The sequence below is a fragment of the Crocuta crocuta genome, unplaced genomic scaffold, assembly GCF_008692635.1.
Source record: "Crocuta crocuta isolate KB4526 unplaced genomic scaffold, BGI_CrCroc_1.0 scaffold13, whole genome shotgun sequence".
In the NCBI taxonomy this organism is placed as follows: domain Eukaryota; kingdom Metazoa; phylum Chordata; class Mammalia; order Carnivora; family Hyaenidae; genus Crocuta; species Crocuta crocuta.
The window spans coordinates 3455544-3476467 of record NW_027530007.1 but is presented as its reverse complement, the minus strand read 5'-3'; the positions used below and the strand labels follow the sequence as shown (position 1 = coordinate 3476467).

The following is a 20924-nucleotide window of genomic DNA, read 5'->3' as shown; positions in this document are numbered from 1 at the left end:
GAGGGGCTCGTCCCACCAGCCCTCGCACACACAGAGTGTCCAGTTCATATAAACGCAAAGGAAAACAACTTCACCGACGCTGTTGCAGTTAGATCAAATGGATATACTGGAGGCAACTGATGCTTAAAAATAACGAAAATATCAGGGCGCCCAGGCAGCTCAGTTGGACAAGCGTCTGGCTCTTGATTTTGGCTCAGGTCATGACCTCACTGTTTGTGGGTTTAAGCCCCACACTGGGGCTCCGTGATGACCGTGCGGAGCCTGCTTGGGAGACTCTCTCCCCATCTCTCTGTGCCCCTTCCCCCACAAAATAAGTAAACTAAAAAATAATGGAAATGTCCAGGTACACAGAAAACTGAGAGGGGCAAAGAAGGGAGGTCAGCCCATGTACTTACTTGAGTTGGGACTCACGTGCTTTGCTCACTCCTGCGAGCGCCAGGCCAGGGTAACGTGGGGAGTTCCAGGGAAGAGGCCACACACACAGAGCGCGGTGCTCTCACAGCCCAAACCAGGCCAAGGCAGGGGCTCGCTAGTGCCCATTCCTTGCTGCCACATAAAGCCAGTCTGAGATTTGACAGGCTCCCTTCAGCCTATTATTATTCAACCCCTCTTTCTCATTCACTTTCGAGGTTTCAGAAAGTGAAGCTTAACTTCCTGTAAATAAGGGGACCATTTGATCTCTGAGTTCTGCAAGGGCTAGAGAACTGCCAACTTATTTCTCAAAACTTACAATGAAACAAGAAGCAAACATGATAAAAATGAGCCCGATGACAAGGACTTATGCAGTTATGGGTCATTATCATGGACTCCTAGAGTCGTGCTTCACTTTTCAAAATAAAGCTGGGCCTTTCCTGACGTATAAGACTCCCCTTTGCCTCCGGCCGTCTGCTGACAGCAGGGACACTGTCCACATTGTGCCCAAGAGAAGCAAGTGCAGCAGGGAAAAGGAAGCAGCGTTCTTTTAAGTGGGAGTCTTTAAATTCCAGAGGGAATGAAGGGTCTTGGGAGAAAGGAAGGGAGAGCGCCCGGCCGCCAAGGAGCCCAAGGGTGTCAGTGCAAAGGAAGGAAACAGAAGGGCATCAGGGCACATGGGCGCTACCGGGGCCTCCGGGTTGGTGGCATTTCACACATTCCTTCCATCCTTTTCAGCCCCTCATCTCCTCCTTCACCCAGACTTTCTGAGGAATTTTTAAGTTTCATCAATCACAACTCAGATCTCCTTGTCAAAGAAATGGGTCCACAGTGACTTTACAAAACAAACAGATGCGACCCGTGTACTCTGCCGCTGTCTGAACAGGAACAAATGTTTAAGATGCCTCCAACTCTTTACTGATCAGGTAAAGGTTTTAAAGTTTTAATTTCAAGGGGCGCCTGGATGGCTCAGTTGGTTGAGCGTCCAACTTTGGCTCAGGTCATGATCTCACAGTTTGTGGGTTCAAGCCCCACGTCTGGCTCTGTGCTGACAGCTCACTCAGAGCCTGGAGCTGCTTCAGATTCTGTATCTCCCTCTCTCTGACCCTGACCCCCCCTGCTCATGCTGTCTCTCTCTCTCTCTCTCAGAAATAAATAAAACATTAAAAAAATTTTTAAATAAATTTTTTTTACAACTAGTTTATTGTCAAATTAGTTTCCACATAAAAATTTTTAAATAAATTTTTAATTTCAAAACAGCAGCAGCAACTTGATCATGCATCTGATAAGCTGCAAGTGTTAACGGACTATGAAAAAGCTCTCTCCCAACCGAACCTTCAGGGGCTCCTTCAGTCCATCCCCCCTGCCTCCTCCTTTGGCCCCCCACCATCCAACCCCCTTATGGCCTTTCCTCGGACAAATCCTCTTGGCTCTGGCTCCAGGGTGCACCCTGAACTCACGACTTCTCACCGATTTTACCACTTCTCACTGGCACTGCACCCTGATCTCCCCACCTCTCACAGGCACTATACCCCGATTTCACCACTTCTCACCGACACTGCACCCTGATCTCACCACTTCTCACTGGCACTGCACCCCAATCTCCCCACTTATCATAGGCACTGTACCCCGATCTCTCCAATTCTCACAGGCACTGCACCCCGATCTTCCCACTTCTCACAGGCACTGTACCCCGATTTCATCACTTCTCACCGGCACTGCACCCTGATTTCACTTCTCACCGGCACTGCACTCCGGATCTCCCCACTTCTCACAGGCACTGCTCCCCAATCTCCCCACTTCTCACCGGCACTGCTACCATGCTCTTCAGTCACTGGTCTCAGGCCTGGATGCTCACAATTGACGCAGAAGCCCACTGTGACTCAGTGGCCAGAGGGCACCCCGCTAGCAGATGGTAGCACCCCTCTGGTTAGAATCTGCCCACACAAAGCAAAGAATGAGGCACCGCACCCACAGGCCACACCTGATCCCTACACTATCCCTTCTCTGCAGACACGTGCGTGTCTCCATCCTGGACATGCCCGGGGTCCAGACTTCTCTCCCCCCTACCATGCTTTCACTGTAGGGCCCCTGATCCAAAAGGGACCCCCTCTGCTCCAATGGTTCTTAGCAGGCCTTTCCTCAGCCCCTTATGCAACACAGCGCCTCACCCAGTCTATTCCCCGTCCTCGTTACCTACTCTGTCTTCCTCAGCACGTGTGTACCACCACTTGGCAAATACTGACTTACAGATGCTCTCTCCTCTGAGACACAAGCCTCATGAGGAGGGACCTTTGTTCTGGATACGCTCCTAGCACAGTACCTGGCACACAACAAGTATTATTAATATTAATAAATATTGCTGAAGAAGACAAAAGAGCAAGATCAGGAAAGCACATAAAGCTTCGAAACACTCTTTTTTAGCATATTTACAACATAGGAGAGGAACTTAAAACCGATATGTCTATCAGTGACAGCCTTTATCTTCATTTCTTTCAACCTAAAGGCCAAATGCCAAGCGGTGATGCTCAAAGACAAGACTACCTGCAAAAGCACAGGTCTGTAAGTCTCCTACGGCAATACCTTTTGGAAGTCACAAGATGGGGATGTAGCTTCAGGAGAACTCAGCCAGCTGGGACAGGAATCCGCGGGGTTTTGTGGGCATGTATCTTATCTCCCTACCTTGTACTTCCGACAACAGAATGAATATGTAAGATCCACCATATTTACATAATCAGGTCTATGCTACCTGCTTCTCAGTAATGTCCTTCAGCAGCTTAGGGATCCTGCTGGCCCTCAAAATAAAAACAAGTCACCAGCCTCACTCTAGCTTATGCAGCAACTGGTTTTAAAATGCTTATGTCTTGGGGCGCCTGGGTGGCTCAGTTGGTTGGGCAGCCGACTTCAGCTCAGGTCATGATCTCACAGTTCGTGGGTTCGAGCCCCGCGTTGGCTCTGTGCTGATAGCCAGCTCAGAGCCTGGAGCCTNAAAATAAAATAAAATAAAATAAAATAAAATAAAATAAAATAAAATAAAATACTATGTCTTAAGGGGCACCTGGGTAGCTTAGTCAGTTGAATGTCCGACTTCAGCTCAGGTCATGATCTCACGGTTTATGAGTTCGAGCCCCGCATCAGGCTCTGTGCTGAAAGTGCTGAGTCGGCTTCAGATCCTCTGTCCTCCTTTCTCTGCCCCACCTCCACGCCCTCCCATTCTCTCTAAAAAATAAAAAATAAACATTAGAAAAAATGCCTATCTCTTACAATAGGGAGGCATCAAACGCTGACTTGCTAAACCAGCCAACCAATGCTATAATTTCTTCTCTTTCCATGAAACCTGAGAAGATCCTTCCCACTGAGCTTACTAAAATCAAGTCCTTCTGTACACTCTGGAGGTTTAAAGTCTCCTTCTTTGACTGATGGGTGCTGTGGACAGTTTTCGGAGGAGCAGGGAGGTTGCGCACTGAGAAGCAGACACCCCGTGACCCAGACCGCCAGGCCAGTCCCGTCCGAGCTCACCACTTCGTCCTCGGTCCAGCATTTCTCAATCAGCTTGGGCACAGGCTTCTTTACCAGGCGCTGCAGGGCTTTGCCAGCATCATAACCACTTTCATGTAGCTGAAACAACAACAATTTTAGTCAGATAAGCATGCCAAATAGCAGATCTAGAAGCAAATCAATAAAAGAGAAGCCCTGCGTTTGTTCTGACAGAAGAATTGTGGAACGGGCATGTTCGTCAGCATGAGAATTTGTGACCCCCCCACCCCAGGCCCGGCTGTTCTGGGAAAGGGAGGCAGGTGAGGCAGAGAACATTTCGGCAAGAGCAGGAACACGGTTAAGAACAGCAGCAAACATTTACTGAGCATCTGACCTGGCACAGAGGTGAGCACATTCCGCACACTCATTATCTTTCTTAATCCTCTGAGGAAGATATTCATTCTCTCATTTAAGCTTATGAGGTAGGAAGTATGGTCACCCCATTTTATGGATGAGGAAATTGAGGCACAGAAAGGTCAGCTAAAGGCGCTCACCACTCTAAACCAGTAGGCAGTAAAGCCAAGACTCCGACCCAGCCAACATGAATTCTCAACCACTCTGTCCCCTTCTCCCCCAAACAGTTCAAAGACCTACTGCATTATGTTATTCCCCAGTAGCATTTCTGAAGTCTTTTTGCTGCAGTAATTTTTCTAAAAAAAAAAAAAAAAAAAAAAATCCTGAAGTACCTAAACTATAAGAGCTTTGTAATGAAACTCTGTAACCATATACTAACTGTCCAGTACACACAGTGAAGAAGATACTGGTTTATCTACACGTTCCTTTTAGGGCCAGACTTCTCTTTCATCAAAGGTGATAAACTTCTTCCACTCCACATCCTTTCCAACCCCAGGCAGTGCCCGCACCACACCACTCACTCTCCATATCTTGCAAAGACACTCCTTTCTTAGCTTGTGTGACTCCAATCCTCTTCAACCTGCAGACAATGGAGTGACGTAGCTGGTAGAAAGATCTTCTTGCTTAATCTACTCCCCCACCTGGGGCTGTCCGTCCAAAATCCTTCCTAGAAATCTGACTTTCCTTTACAGACCTAGTTCTCTGGCAAAAGAGTCCATTTTGGCTACAACCTGCAGCCCCAATACCTCACACAGTCCACAGTGTGTGGAGATCCAGGAGAAATACTGGTTACATTAATAAATAAACTCCTCCAACTATCATCCCTATGTAGACTCTACCCCAATCTAAAGCTCAGTTGATTCAAATACATTTGGCCTTATGTTGACTGAGCGCCTGCTATGTTCCAGGCAACGTAACAGACCCTGGGCCTACACCAGGGAGCAAAACAGGCAAAGGCCGCCCTGCTCTCAGGCAGGTGGTCTGATCTCCTCGCCTGGGCCTCAGTCCCCTATCTGGATGATTCACCAGCATCTGCTGAACTCAGCACAAATAAAGTACAAACCTTATAACCCACAGTTTTTATTTCAGGAAATTTGCAAGCCCCTGGGATGTGTTGTGGGGGACACAATACAGATGAGATGACAAGACCAAGTAGACTGCAGTAATTGCTACCACCTGGGTGTAAGTAAAGAGCTATAGCCTCACGAGAAAAAAGCACACGGTGTTTCCCCTCTTTAGTGGAAGCCTCCTAAGAAGGACACACAGGCTGCCTTCCTAGCAACTGCAGCAGACCTAGGCTGAGCATGTCGTCACCTGCAGTAAACATTTGTTGAATAAATTAAAATAACATTTGAAACATACACGCAAGCCTCTCTTCTAACTAGTCAACTGCTATTGGGAGGGCTATGACAAATATCCATTTTTATTGTTGTTCAGAGAAACAGAAAGTATTAGAAGTTAAAATTTCCTGAGCATTCTCAGTTTGGAGGACCCCAATTTATTTTAAACCCAGGTTGAAGGAAGTCCAGGCTATATGTTAATTGTAACAATAAGTCCCTACCTTAAAACAAAACACCTATAGCAACAATTCATATGGATCCTGTTTTGATGATGGTACTGGGTATATACTGGGGGTATATGTCATGAATATGAATGCTAGATATTAACTTCTATATCTTTATAACATCTAGCATTAGACTTAAAGAAGTAAAATATTATACTATAAATACTATACTAAATGAATACTAAAATAAAATACCATAATTTGCAAATGTTTGAAAACTATCCAGGGTCGCCTGCGTGACTCAGTCAGTTAAGCGTCCAACTCTTGATTTCGGCTCAGGTCATGATCCCAGAGTCACGAGATCAAGCGCCATGTCAGGCTCTAGGCTGACAGCATGGAGCCTGCTTGGGAATCTCTCTCACCCCTTCTCTCTGCCCCGCCCCTGCTTGCACTCACACTATGCATACTCGCTCTCTTTCAAAATAAATTAAAAAAAAAAAACAAAAAACCTGTCTAATCTAGACTTCTTTCAGAAACATAAAAAGATGAAAATAAAGTTAGATTTTCATATTGTACCCAATATTCCACAAGCAGATACTTGTCAAGCTCCACAATGGAACAAAAATCTAGAACATGAGCTTAACAAATGGATCAGAACTGAAGAAAAATATTTGCATGCCTATTTAATTTTTTAAAAAGCACATTTTAGTGATAATTTGAAATCAATTCAAGTTGATCAAATCATGAATTCTTAATAAAAAGCTTATGGGGTATTAAGAGCATTTCCTTGGAGGTGACTGTATACCTGGGTAACTGTAAAGAGAGCAGCAGAGGCCACAGACTCTGGGGCCAGACAGTCCAGATTCAAATACTAGCTCTGTTACCTACTAAGCATGTGACCTCGGACGAGCTACTCATCTTCTCTGGGCCTTAATTTTGTCATCTTTAAAAATGAGTAGCAGGGGGACATCTGGGTGACTAAGTCAGTTAAGCGTCCAGCTCTTGATTTTCGTTCCGGTCATGATCTCACAGTTCATGAGATCAAGCCCCACGTCAGGCTCCATGTGGATGGTGCGGCGCCTGCTTTGATTCTTATTCATTCATATCCTCTCTCTCTCTCTCTCTCTCTCTCTCTCTCTCCCCCCCCTCACTTTCCCTCTCACTTCCCCACTCATGTGCACAATCACGTGTTCTCTCTCTCAAAATAAATAAAAATAAAAATAAACTTTAAAAAATGGTAGAGTGATAACTTCTACCTCTTAGGGGATTCTGAGGTTAGCATTAGGAAAAAGCATGTAAATTGCTCAGAACTGTAACTAGAACATAATACGCTAAATGAGTATTAGCAATTTATTTATAAAAGGAAACAAAAATAAATAAATAAGGGAAGCAGCCTCTACTCGATTTTCTAGATTAGACAGTAGCCTTTCCAGAGAAAGAAAAACTGTTAAACTATAAACAAAACCATTTCTGTCTCACAGGATTACTCATATTAATAATTTTTGGAGTCTGTAAAACTCTGGTACAGTACACAGGAAAAATGAAGAAGAATTTTAAATCCCCTGCGACTGATAGGAAACACTCGTGAGAACGTAAGGCCTGTTCCAAAAGTGCACGGCCGGAGGAACGGAGCCAGATCAAACGTCGCCAGTCCTTCCCTGTGCCATTCCTGCCTTTCGGTGAACGGAGGACAGCTCTGAATGCGAGCCGGAAGCCACGTTCTAAATGACCCACCGAACTCCTGGTGTTTGGGCCGCTGGGCAGGCTGGCCGAGGCATGTGTGGCACCCGTGGTAAAATTCCCAGGGGGCTGCTCATGCTCCCCCCGCCCCCCCCGCAGGCCAGTGCGCACCCTGCACGAATCTTCGAGGGGCATTGTGCTCTCCCTGGAAGAAGCCACGGCAGCGTGTGTGGTAAACTGTGCTTCCTTCTGCTACTCTGTTCTTTCTCTGGTCCACTGTCTGCCCGTCTTCTTAAACCATCCCTGTTCCTGACCTTTCTGGCAAAGGAACCCAATAAATATTAGTGCCTGCCTCTCCCACCCTTTACAAAGACATATTTGAAAAGTCAGAGGTATGGGATTATTTGCCAACAGTGATGAATATTTACTGAACAAATGAAGTTCAGGCATTACTGTGCTGTCCTCAATAATGCATAAAGGCTGGGTCAAGGGAACCAAAACGAACCTCTCTACACAGTCACCTTCTTCTGAATGTTACTAACATTTATTTCTACTTTCTAGGAATTTTGTCTGAGAAAACTGAGTCTTCATTTCTTTATAAAAATACTTTAATGACATTTTATTACTTTTAACATACTAAAAGTCATTATGGCCCACACAGCTTCACAGAAATGAAGATTATCTTTTGAACACTTGGGGAAAATTACTGTTGTTGAGAACATCCTTCGTTCTTCCCACAAGTATTTACAGAGTGCTTGCCAGGGACAGACACAGCCTGTGAAGAACACAGATAGCGGTCCTCAGAAAAGTAAGACCGAGAAGGGTGTGACCTGTGATGGCCATTGAGTCCCAGTCCTGCAGAACACATCTATCTAAATCTCACATTCAAAATCTAGGGTCCCGAAAGGCGGGGCACTATCTTCTTCAGTCCATGTATCAAGCGACAAACAAGACCTTCTAAAAGGGAGTTTGTTTTCTAGATGTTCGTGAAGATTTTCCTTCTTCAGATGGGAGCCAAAATAATGTCTGAGGAAGAGCTAAACTGGGTATTTCAACTGCATTCCTTATGTGAATTAGCATGAAGTCTACCAAAATACTGGCTCTCTTAAATCTCTAAAATTGTCATTAAAAACATTCCCCTCTAGTATAGTATCGAGCTCTAACAGATTAAAATAATTTCATCTTGAGGAAAACATGATGTGGATTTCAAATTTTAAACACCTGGTCACAGCCACGCATGCACATTTACATAGTACAGGCTTCCCAGTATCGCTAAGGAAACGGTCCTTTAATGTGGATAGAATTTTCTACCATTTCTCCAGAGAAGATTGTTCAAAGAAACTGCAATGAAGACGAGGCAAAACCCCTCAAATGTCGTACAGCTTCACTTTGTAGCCTTGGAAAAGCAAGTAAAGCAAGGTAAGTAATCCTTCTGTCCATTTTGCAACCAAGCAGGACTGGTAAAAACCTGGTAGTAAATGCGATTTTAATGTGGAGTACGGTGAGCTGTACCAGTTTAGGGCAAATGGGAAAAGACCAGTGCAAAATGTGGGGACCAAGAAAAGGCACTGTTACTCAGTCAGCTTCCAACGTTTACACACTACTGGGGAGAGAAGCACTTAGGTCTTACGCCATCCCCATCCCCCGCCAGCCACGGAAGCAGGGTGTCATTCAGCAGAAACCACTGTTCTCAAATCCACCATCACAAGGGTGCACGTGCACGTGTGCACGGGATCCGGCGACCCGGAAGGCACCGACTTGTACACCTGCTGCTCCCACACCACCGCACCTTCTACCATAAATCCTGTCTCCCCCTGAACCACAGGCCAGTATCTGGGGAATCTGATGACAACGTGGTGATTCTTCAACCACTAACCTTTGGAGCCACTCTATCGTGGGACTATCCCTCAGTGCTCAGTTTCCAGCACTGCGGTCTTTGCTCCCTGGCCTTGTCCCACAGACGCCCCAGGCTGTGTTCCTTCCTTCCTCAGCTTTGGTCTGTTCACTGTGAAACAGCAAAGAGGAACTCTTCCTGCTGGGTGTCCACCNCTGGGAGTTAGGCCGTTCGCACCACCTCCTCTTTGCCCTCCATCCTTCTGACAAGGGTCACTAAGCGGCTCCTGGTGCCGTCAGTGCGTGAGCGAGGCCGCAGAGTGGATGTGGTAGGAGATTCGGGACTAAAAGCAAGAGCAGCCTGAGTAACAAGCCCCTGGTCTGGTTCTACCGTAGCAAACGGCACCGCTACACTGAACCCACAGAGCCAAAGGCACTGCGCCGCACGTAACTGGACACATTTAGCCAGCTGCATGACAACCTCTCCACGACTTCAGGCGCCCAGCAGCCCCTTCTCTATAAACCACCCCAGAGTCCATGCCTTCTGTCAATACCGCGTGCGCACGGCACATGATCTGAAGGAGGAGACAGTCTCGTCAGCAATTTTGCCACAAACCGGGTGAGGTGAGGTTTTCATCCGTCAAATGGGCCTAACACCACTATCCCTCAGCTGTGTCAAAAGACAATGGAAGGTATTAAATGAGATGCAGCATGACAAGATACATGAAATGTCAAAAAGCTATGAACTGTGTAGGGGCGTCATCACCGCAAGTAACATTTTAGGTACACATCTCTCACCTAAGACTGCTCGATGCAGAGTAGTTCAAGAGATCACCTACTGTATAGCGCTGGTGACCATGAACCCTCGACTGTCCGCTACAGCCTCTGACCTCTCCGTGATCAGTAGGGAGAAAGGGCCATGCCACAAGATGGAAAACACATTTCTGCATAATTGCCCAAGTTAAATCTGCTACTCTCGCTCTGCCTGACAAATCATTCTCTGCTTATTACTTTCTATAATTTAATATATATAAGTGCTTTACTGGCAAGCTTCTCGAAAAAATAAATAATACTTAATGACTGCCTACAGTTTAATTAACTCATGATTGAACTTCTCATGGATTGCTATAAAGAGTAAATTATATCCTTCCTCGGAGCCGCCATGGATGGAGATCCTGTTTCAAGCTTAAACTCTCCTGCCTAAACAATTTTGAATCTTCAGCAAATCTGTGTATTAGATGGAGAGGTGAGAGAATCAACAGTAATGCCTGGTTATAAAGTATGTTATTTTATGAGCAAAAATGAGGTCTTAACTTAAATAAGACTGAAAACGTGCACATGTCCAAACACCTCGTTTATATTACAGCAATCACTAGGCCTCTCTGGACCCCCGGCAGTCGTATTAGCACAGACGCTGTGCATCACCACAAGGCCTCAAGTTTCCGCACTGGCTTCTCATCTTAGCTGCCGTTTTCGGTCTGCGTGATGTTGCAAATAAATTTTCCTTTTGGCGCGGCTCAGCTGTCAGGCACTCTGCTCTATAATGAACCCATGAATTACATCTCGCTGCTCTGACATCTCCGGTCTCACACATCAAAATATTGTTCTTCAATTGTAATTTATAACTTAATTTAAATGTCCCTTTTACTGTGACCTTTTTAGATCAAATAGCATTGCATCTGGCAGTTTCTCCTACCCCAAAGCATCCTTTTGCAATTATAGCCATTATAATAACTGTAGGAAAAGCCTTAGACAGCATACATGCTAAATATTAAATAATTGCAGTCCATTAAGAACAGTGTTAGATTTAAAAGTCCTTTGCTCTGTGAAATGTTTATTTGCAAGAAAGTGCCAAAATAGCTTAGGAAGGAAAAAAGTAGGATTTGGAAGAGATCTTAAAATTCTTCATGTAGTTTTAATTATTTCAACCATTAACGTAAATGAGAAAGATCTTACGGAAATCAAAGACAAAACTTGAAAAAATTTTCTCACAATCTGTAATTTACGGATGTCCATAATATTCTCGGGCATACCACCATCACCCCTGGGCTAGTCAAGCTCCAACTATGGTGCCTGGATGCATTAAAAACCAGAACTGAAACTACAGGCACACTATTCATTTTTGTTTGGCCACTGTCACTCTAAATAATGCTATTTAATTACTGGAAAGGCTGAACTTGTCCAAATGTTCTTACGGAAAACACATTTTAAAGACTGCGGCCAAAAGGCAGAACGTAGCCACTTTAAGTGGGGCTGAGGGGCAGATCTGGGGAGTTTTCAGAGGGAAAACACAGTCACTGACCCCACCCTCCCTGTGACACTCTGTGCGTAACTACAAGGTCCCAGAATCCACGCCTGGGGCCACAAAGAGCGAGGAGGGGCGGCCAAACTCACTGGGCGCCGCGTGTGCGGGGCGCGTTCTGAGATCTGCCGGCCTCCACCAGTCCTCACATCACCGTGGGTGGCAAGAGCACTAAAAATGAGGAAGCAAAACTGAGAGGTCGGCTATCTTGCTCAAGGCCACTTCCACGGCAGCAGAGCTAAGACTCTCACATAAAGTCCCGTCCAGGAGGAGCTTGGAGACCCAGGCCCGCACCCAAGGCTATCCTGGGGCAGCTCTGGCCTGGAGGGCCCCTGGCTCCTCCAGCTGCAATGACGCAGCCAGCAGGCTGTCTGTCTGCACGTGGGGGGCAGGCGGGAAGGAGGGAACCAGCCACTGAGAGGAGGAAAGGCACACACGTGAAGAAAAGAGGGAAATGAGCTATCCTAAACATACAGAATGCCAGTGAACAGTTTACCATTTTGAAAAACCAAGATGACTTCATACAGCAGGTTTTGAAAATCAACAATCAGTGCAATATGACTGATAACCTTGCCTATCGTTAATGAAGAGCAACAACCAAACTGAAAACACTCTAGGAACCCATAAAAATAGGCAGCAATATGTCCAGGTAACACATCACAACCGAATTTCCCATGGCTGATACAACACTGCCGTATTATTTCTCATTCTTAATTACTTCTCATGCAATATGGGGTCTAGATATTTGTGGGTCTCCACCTCCTGCCTAAGGTGTCTTTGAAGGTATTTAAAACCCACAGAACAGGAGGCATCAAATGCCGGCATCAACTGACATCAGTAAACTATGTTAAAAATATAGAACAAACCAAACTCTGAATGTCTTGGCCATTTCTGACCACCGAGCTATTCTGAGGCTCTGATCGGACACCCTCTTCATAAACACCTGAAAAGAAGAACCCACGGAGGCCCTGGGACCGACAACGAGGTTTGGGAGTTCTGCAGACATGAGGCCCAAACAGGAAAGGGTGCCCAGCTCTGCCACCAGCTGCTGTGTGATCACAGGTAAGTTCATTCTTTCTCTACACCTCCGTTTTCTCAGCTGCAGAACCTACTTTGGAGAACATTTAGGATGAAGAGCTGGGTGGCAATCACTGAGCAGGATTCTGGGAGCGCAGGAAATAGTCCCTCAAAGACAAAAGACTAAAAAAGGACAGGGGTGCATGACCATCACGGGGAAGCAGCGCTGAGGAAAGCAGACGAGCTTTAGAATGCCACAGGAAGGAAATTTATTCTGCAATACTCATAAGATGGATGAAATGGGGGACTGAGAATGGAAACTGAGAACCTGGTGACTTGTGGGGAACCAAGCAAACACCTGAGTCTGGGAACCAGGAAACGGAAGGGAGAGTAAGCAACTGTGTTGGGAGGAGCAGAGGCCTGGGCAAGGGGCTTCGGGTTGCTCGTCTGTACAGCAGCGCAGCCCCCAGCTTCCTCACCTGCAGTGGAGGGGCCGAATGAGGTCATTTTTGGAACTTCAAAGTTGTTTGTTCTGTTTTGTTTTAGAGAGAGAGAAAAGAGCAAGTAGGAGAAAGGGGACAGAGGGAATGAGAGAGAGAATCCTAAGCAGACTCCATGCTTATTAGTGCAGAGCCCCGCGCGAGGCCCAATCTCACGACCCTGAGATCATGACCTGAACCGAAATCAAGAGTCAGATGCTTAACTGATAGAGCCACCCAGGCTCCCCGTGGAACTTCAAAGTTTCTAACATCCCTTCTCTTTACAGAGATTTCTTTTAAGGTGAAATACTAAAGGATACTGGTTTTCAATACATAAACAGGGGGTGCTTGGGTAGCTCCATTAGTTGAGCACCTGACTTCGGCTCAGGTCATGACCTCACAGTTTGTGGGTTCGAGCCGCGCGTCGGACTCTGTGCAGACAGCTCAGAGCCTGGAACCTGCTTTGGATTCTGTATCTCCCTCTCTCTCTCTGCCCCTCCCCTGCTCGTACTCTGTCTCTTTCTCTGTCAAAAATAAACAAACATTAAAAAAATTTTGAATACATAAATGGTAATATTTTAATACACTCAGGTAGAAAAAGAGTAAAATAAACAATACAGCCACTGAACTCGGCCAACCTGCCCGAGTCGAGCCCTGAACAGCAAGCTGCTGCAGGATCCTCACTTACATCCTCTGTGCAGTGTCTTAATCACCAGGTTTCTGTGAAAATGAATAGTTTATGCCACAGGCTTTTAAATAAAAGTATGGATAGTTAATCATCTATATAGCTAACATATATATAAAACCTCACTTCCTAAAAACAAAATCTTTCTTCCTGCTCTTTGTGTGAGAGTCCAGGCAAAGGACATAGAGAGAAAGCAAGCTGTCGTAGATCCAAGCTAGAAGCTGAGTGTTCCTGAGGGGAGGCTGACTCCTTGGGACTCAGCAAATCAATCAGTCCCTTAAGGAGAAGATGCAGCTTAAAGATACAGAATGAGTATAACTTGGGCCACACACGGAAAAATTACTGGCAGACGCATCAATCTAGACTGCGTATGCTGCTTTTCTGAATGATAATTATTTGTCAATTTGGAAAGACCTACGTCTGATCACAAGTGGAAATGGTTCAGGGCCACAAGTGGATATTAAAATGCTTTTTCATTTCCTCAGCATCCTCCCAGCCTTGAATACAGAAAACCAGTATGTACGGCTCTAAACCAGAGGGTCACAGAAAAAAACCTAGTTCTGTGCTTCTCATGGAGATGTATGCACTAGTGAACCTATTCATAAATGCAAATTAAACTAGAAAGTGTATGTGAAAGGTCAGCTATGAGTAAATTTTAACCAGATTCCTTCAGAAAGTTAATTTAAGAAAATAAAATAAATAAAATTATAAATAAAATTTAATAAAAACAGAAAGCCTTAAGACCAGGGAGGGGTGCCTGGCTGACTCCATCATTAGAACATGAGAGCCTTATCCTGGGGGTTTGAGTTCAAATCCCACATTGGGCACAGAGATTACTTAAAAAACAAAAACAAAAAAATAATCCCTAAAGAGCAACTGCATAAGTATTAAGAAGGAAACATTTACAGAAATTACTTTAAATCCCACTAAGTTGAGTTTAGGGTGCAGGAATGACAGCCCCCAATCCACGGGGCGAGGGGACCTTAACCGCGGTGACTTCTGACCAGTAACTTTAACGCTGTGTAAAAGAACAGGACACTTCTTTTTGATCACAATGATAAAGTCATGGGACAAGGCAAATGAAAGAGGCATACACAGAAGTGTGCATGGCTCCAGAGTCAGGAACGCCTCTGAGTGGCTGTTCTTTTATCTGGAAACCGTAGCCAAGGACAGAGCTGGTGACTCAGAAAGAAGCAAAACAGGGTCTGGGGCCGCCATGGCAGCGCTCTCAAGTGATGGCCCTGCAGAACCAAGAAGGCCTGACTCTGGGCCTTAGAAACTTCGCTTCTGATATTCTGCTTTTCCCACTCAAGGGTCTTACGAGAACGGAGAAAACTGTGTGATATCCAAGCAGCAGCGGCAGAAGCCAGCCCGACTGTGAAGATCCCAAAACTTGCAAAGTATTACGCAAACCAAAAGCCACAAACTCTAACAGTTGCACACAATTTTGTGCGATGGTAGCATAATGATGACTCAAGGGGTAGCAAGTAAAGGCAGGCGTGATTTAGGAACACATGAAAATAGATACCTCACTTCTGAAACGGAAAAAAAGGAGAAAAATGAGGGGTCAACCTTCCTAAAAATGCTTGGATGACAGGTACTCCTGAGTCCTGGGTGAGCCGGAATATGCGTCTCAACACCTAGAGCGCACAGGGAGAACACAGGCCAACCAGCAGGCAGGGCCGCACGAAGGTCAAGGGCAGGCAGCCCCGTGTGGTCACCTTAGGGGCCCAGCCCGAGATCGGCTCTGGGGGAACGTCGGCCTCCCGGATGAGAGCGCTGGCCTGGGCAACACCGTCTGTCAGAGTCCGGCTGGGCCAGGCTCGAGGCAGGGCTACAGGGTTAGACTAGAAACTGGAAAAGAAGGCAGAGACTTCAAAGAGAAATAGCTTCAAGGGCAACCGTCTCAGAGATCAAGCCTGCCAGCAACACAAGACCTTGCCCCTGAGGGCTCCCCTGGGGCCTGGCTAGGGAGCTCTGAGGTAGAGCCAAGGAAAGAATACTCAGCAACTCACCGGTCAGAATAAATCGGCTAATATAGTAGCTGTATATAACAATTCTATTGCCTAAATAATTATGTTCTTTGTAAAAGGAAAGCCAGATACACTGCACTATATACTATACAACTACTGTACTATTTTAGAAATCAAATGTCCTCAGATGTACAGAAATATCACAGTCCCTATTAGAAATATTTTTATACTCTCAGTATCAAGATAAAAATAAACTGTTACAAATACATATTATAATTTATTTTAGTGACACATTATATAATAACAAAACTCAACTGTGCAAGGCTGAAAAATGACCACCAGAAGATACCCATATCAAGTCTCTGTACCAGAGGAGACCTTATTTGGAAAAATGGTCTTTGCAGAAAGGATGAAGTTGTTGATTTTGAGATGAGGAAATAATTCTAGATTATCTAAGTGGTACCTATGTCCAATGACAAGCGTCCTTATAAAAGAGAGGCAGTGTGGCGCCTGGGTGGCTCGGTCGGTTAAATGTCCGACTCCTGATTTCGGCTCTCAGGTCATGATCTCACTGCTTATGAGTCTAAGCCCCGCCTTGGCTTCTCACTGAAACAGGGAGCCTGCTTGGGATTTCTCCCCCCTCCCCTTTGCCCCACCACGGTTTGCTACCCCACCTCAAAAAATAAAACAAACATTTAAAGAAAAAAAAAAAATGTAAAAGAGAGGCAGTGGAAAAACACAGAAGAGAGAAGGTGCAGGCCCGCCGAGGGGAAGGCACTGTGATGACAAGGATGTGGCCCCAAATCAAGGAGCGCCAGTGGCCACGGGAGGCCGGGCAAGGAAGGAACGATCCTTCTGAGGAGCCTGAGGGAGCGTGTTCTGGCCTCCAGAGCTGGGAGAGAGCACATTTCTGTTGTGTTGAGCCAGCAAGTCTGTGGTAATCTGCTGGAGCAGCCACAAGAAACTAATATCTCAACTTTCAAAATTTGGGGGTAAAAAAGTTATCTAGGAGAGCTATCAAAAAAAGTATCCCCAAGAATATTTGAAAACTAGTATATGAAACATACATACTAGCACAAATATTATAAATTTTAGTAATCTATAGTATATTTTAGAACTGATGGTAACATATGAGCCCTTTTAAAACTCAGGGGCCTGCTGTGTTCGAAGATTAAATGCTTACTCAGATTATTAACACTTCTAACAAATGCCCTCCCATAAAGGCTTTGCAAAGTGCAAGAATTCAGTGATGTTTACTACTGAATAAATAAATCAGTGAACAATTTTATCATATTCTCTTCTTAAATGTAAAACGACTAAGGGCTTTTATTCCGATTTGAAACTTCTTATGTTAATATCAATGGTTAATATAGGTTCACAGAAGAGTAAAATTCTGATTGATGTTAAGTGTTCTTTCAAAACACCAAGTAATTCTCAAAACATTTCACCAGTTTTTAGCATGGAGAAAAGAAATCATCTGAGAAAGAAGTTTCTTAAATTTGTAAGGGAACTTTCTGACTTGTGCCAAACAAAAGTAAAAGCCAAATCAATTCCCTGGTCCCTGCAAGAAAGGATGGAGATGCACAGAGAGGCCAGGGTATGAAGGACTTCCAATGGGCTGAAGGGCGAAGCCCCCAAACTACAGATTCACTGGACATTTCAAGAAGACTGCTGTAAGGCACTGACAGTTCTAGTCTTTCTTCGAGGTTAAATTATCACGTATCTAAATCTATAGGACGGGGTGTGCTTATTCATCTGTAGGTGATAATCATGCTTCTATCAGAGAACCAGCATGAAGATTAAATTAATTCATTCATAAAAAAGCACTTGGGACACCTGGGTGGCTCAGTCGGTTAAGCATCCAACTCTTGATTTCAGCTCAGGTCATGATCTCATAGTTTCTGGGATTAAGCCCTGTACCGGGCTCTGTGCTGACAGCTTGGGGCCTACTTGGGATTCTCTCTCTCTCTTTGCCCCTACCCTGCTGGTGAATGCATGCACTCTCTCTCAAAATAAGTGAATTTTCTTTTCTTTTCTTTTTTTTTTTTTTTTTTTTGAGACAGAGAGAGAGGGGGGCAGAAGATCCAAAGTGGGCTCTGTGCTGATAGCAGAGAACCTAATGCAGGGCTTGAACTCAGGAACTGTGAGATCATGACCTGAAGTTGGAAGCCAGATGCTTAACCAGTGCCACTCAGGTGCTCCAGAATAAATAAATAAATTAAAAAAAAAATAAAATGTTACCAAAAAAAAGCTATTCTAAAAATTAAGAGGAAAAACAAGAATAGAGAGAAAAGAAAAGAAATGGCTAAAGAAGGGTGCCTGGGTGGTTTAGTCAGTTAAGCATCTGACAGCAACTCAGGTCATGATCTAGTGGTTTGTGAATTTGAGTCCTGCATCAGGCTCGTACTGACAGCTCAGAGCCTGGAGTCTGCTTCGGATTCTGTGTCTCCCTCTCTCTCTGCCCCCACCCCTCCCCCCAAGAATATATGAGCATTAAAAAAAAAGGTCATAATTTAGAAATGGGCAAAGAAGCGGAGAGTGATTCACATGGAGAAACAGAGCAGGGCTATGCTCACAAAGACCTGCATCAGGAGAAATGCTTTTCTGTCACAACAATCAAATACAAAACCAATGCAGCAGTAAGTCATGAAGGTGCCACAACCAGAGGTTAGTGTAAGTGGTCTTTTATCTCTCCAGTCACTCAAGACACGCTGGAAATGCTCTCTGTTGTCTTTAGTAAGAGAACTGAGTGGGGCATAAAGCTCAACTTTGACTAACGCTACAGATCATCTAAAAAGGAATACGTCATCAAAGCATTAAATTTAAAAGTCATCTTCATTCAAATGAGACGAAAAGAATAAATCATGTAATTTGTCAAAGGGCTGTTGCTTGGAACTTTTAAACAGAAGTCAATTTATGAAGTTCTCAGCTCAAAGGGAGCCACATTGGTAAATTTCTAAACACGTGAACAACTTTCAAAACAGAAGTTCAAAATGTCTCTAATTGGTCAAAGGACAATAAATAAAACCTCAACTTTATATATTATTATGCTGATAACCAGTTGAAAAGGCCTTGGTTACAGCAGAAAACCTCCAGTGCATCTTTGCTAATGCTGTAATTAACAATGTAATGTGCGGTAGACTCCAATATCCTGCTATAATATAAATAAAACACTAGGAGAGATGCTTGTCAAGGCTGATTCACATAAGGTGCTGTTCTGAAATTTACTGGATTCCCATAATAAGAAATCATGCAGCATATAAACTTTTCCCATTCGTTTTTACAGCAGCAAATCAAAATCCTAGAGAAAAAAACCCACCATCTTATAACCATTTATTGCTGACTAATCTGAATGGAGAACTGGTAAAAAGAATTTAAGTGAGGATGTGAGTGTGGAATGAACATCACAAGAATCCTGATCATAAGCTTTAGACAAGCTATAATAAAAGGGATTCCCAGTAATGCCTTATTTGGCAGCTGGGAAACTCTCAACATTCATCTAAGTCCTAAGTACTGCAAAGCTCAGTCAGGGCCAGATGCTTTAGTGAAGTCCATTTATGATGAACAAATAGAAAACGTCTGAAAGAAATTCCATCGACTTATTTTTTTAGAATAAAAGAGGGAAAGATGAAAATGACCCTCAGAGCAGGCTTATCCGTACACTCCGTTATGTCAACCTTCTAATACCAAGTTCTGGGTGATCAAATATGATTTGGACTTGAACCTAATTTATTTACTCAATCATTCAACAAATATTTAGTGCCTTTCTACCATGTACCAGGCATTGAGCTATGGCTCAGAAAACAAAGATGATTAATACTCAATGGTTAACAAATAGTGATATTTATAGATCAGAGATAAAAAACTATGAAGCTACTGGAAGCCTTTATTGTAGGAGATGTGTGTGTGCATAAATAAATAAGCAAACCAATATATACTCTCTTGAATATGTAAAAAGCTTAATTCAAACATCTGAAAGCCATCCATATTTCAAGGAATAAAACTGTCCAGACAAAAGTGAAATCTTTGCTGCATGATTATAAATTTTACTTATATATAGTAAGAATATATATGTTTAGTATTAGTGAGAGAGGGTAAACATAAAAATGAAAATTAATTCTGAGAAAGAGAAGTCAAAAGAATTTGGATTTTATTAGGAAATGGGAAAGATATTTAAGCCCAAAGAATGAAATCCAGTATCAATTTAGTAAAAATAAGTCAGCATGATATTTTCTAGAAAACCTTAGTCTCAAACTACAGTGTTCTGCTAGTTTCTAAGAGTGATTTTGATCTTGTAAAAGGCCAAATAAATGCAAGGACTTAAACATGGCTGAATCCCATTAGAATAATACAGGCCATCTCTATGTTACATACTAGTATGTTTACAAATTATATGTAAACTAAAGTACACAGATGAACCTCATAGAAACTGCATATGAAGAAACACATACCTGAACACTATACAGAAACATTCTATGTCAGATCTTCTAGAGGAAACACCACTGCAAAAGTGCAACTAGAACAATTTTACATTTATAGGTGTTCACGACTTAAAATGCTAAGATATAACATACCTTCCCTGACATACACTGAGGAGTACGCCCCACCACTAAGAATACCTTCCTCTTCCAGCAAGAGAGGCCAACACATTTATCACATCATCTTCCTCTACATCAATACAATTTTTTATTTTTTACTTATGAAGTAAAGAGACGAAATACATCTTTTAACATAAGTGATACAACCATATGCCTAACTATTCTGCAAGGTCACCACTGTATCAAAAATAGTAAGCCATGAAACTATGAAACTGTGATATATTAACTACTACTGGGATTCTCCAAAGCAAGATATGCTCTTAAGAATGTGTACATGTGCCCCAATGTTCATAGCAGCACTCTCCACAATAGCTAAAACATGGAAAGAGACTAAGTGTCCATCATCAGACAAATGGATCAAAAAGATGTGGTTTATCTATNGGGATGAGCACTGGGTGTTATGTGGAAGCTAATTTGACAATAAACTATTTGTAAACAATAAATAAATAAATTAAATAAATAAATAAATAAATAAAAAAGAATGTGTACATGTGGCTCAAGTTTTATATAACCTGATGGTCAACTGCATTAAATTAAAATGGTCTAAACAC

The 20924-nt window shown here is 43.7% G+C and overlaps 1 protein-coding gene across 5 annotated transcripts in view; it reads right to left on the bottom strand.

Annotated features, from left to right (window-relative positions):
- RERE (arginine-glutamic acid dipeptide repeats) overlaps nt 1-20924 on the bottom strand; it is a 439014-nt gene that overhangs the window by 87647 nt on the left and 330443 nt on the right. For all 5 annotated transcript variants that reach the window (XM_077763853.1, XM_077763852.1, XM_077763854.1 and 2 more), the window contains one exon: nt 3931-4029. In XM_077763853.1, the coding sequence (XP_077619979.1) occupies nt 3931-4029 (99 nt within the window). The remainder of the gene's footprint in view (nt 1-3930; nt 4030-20924) is intronic.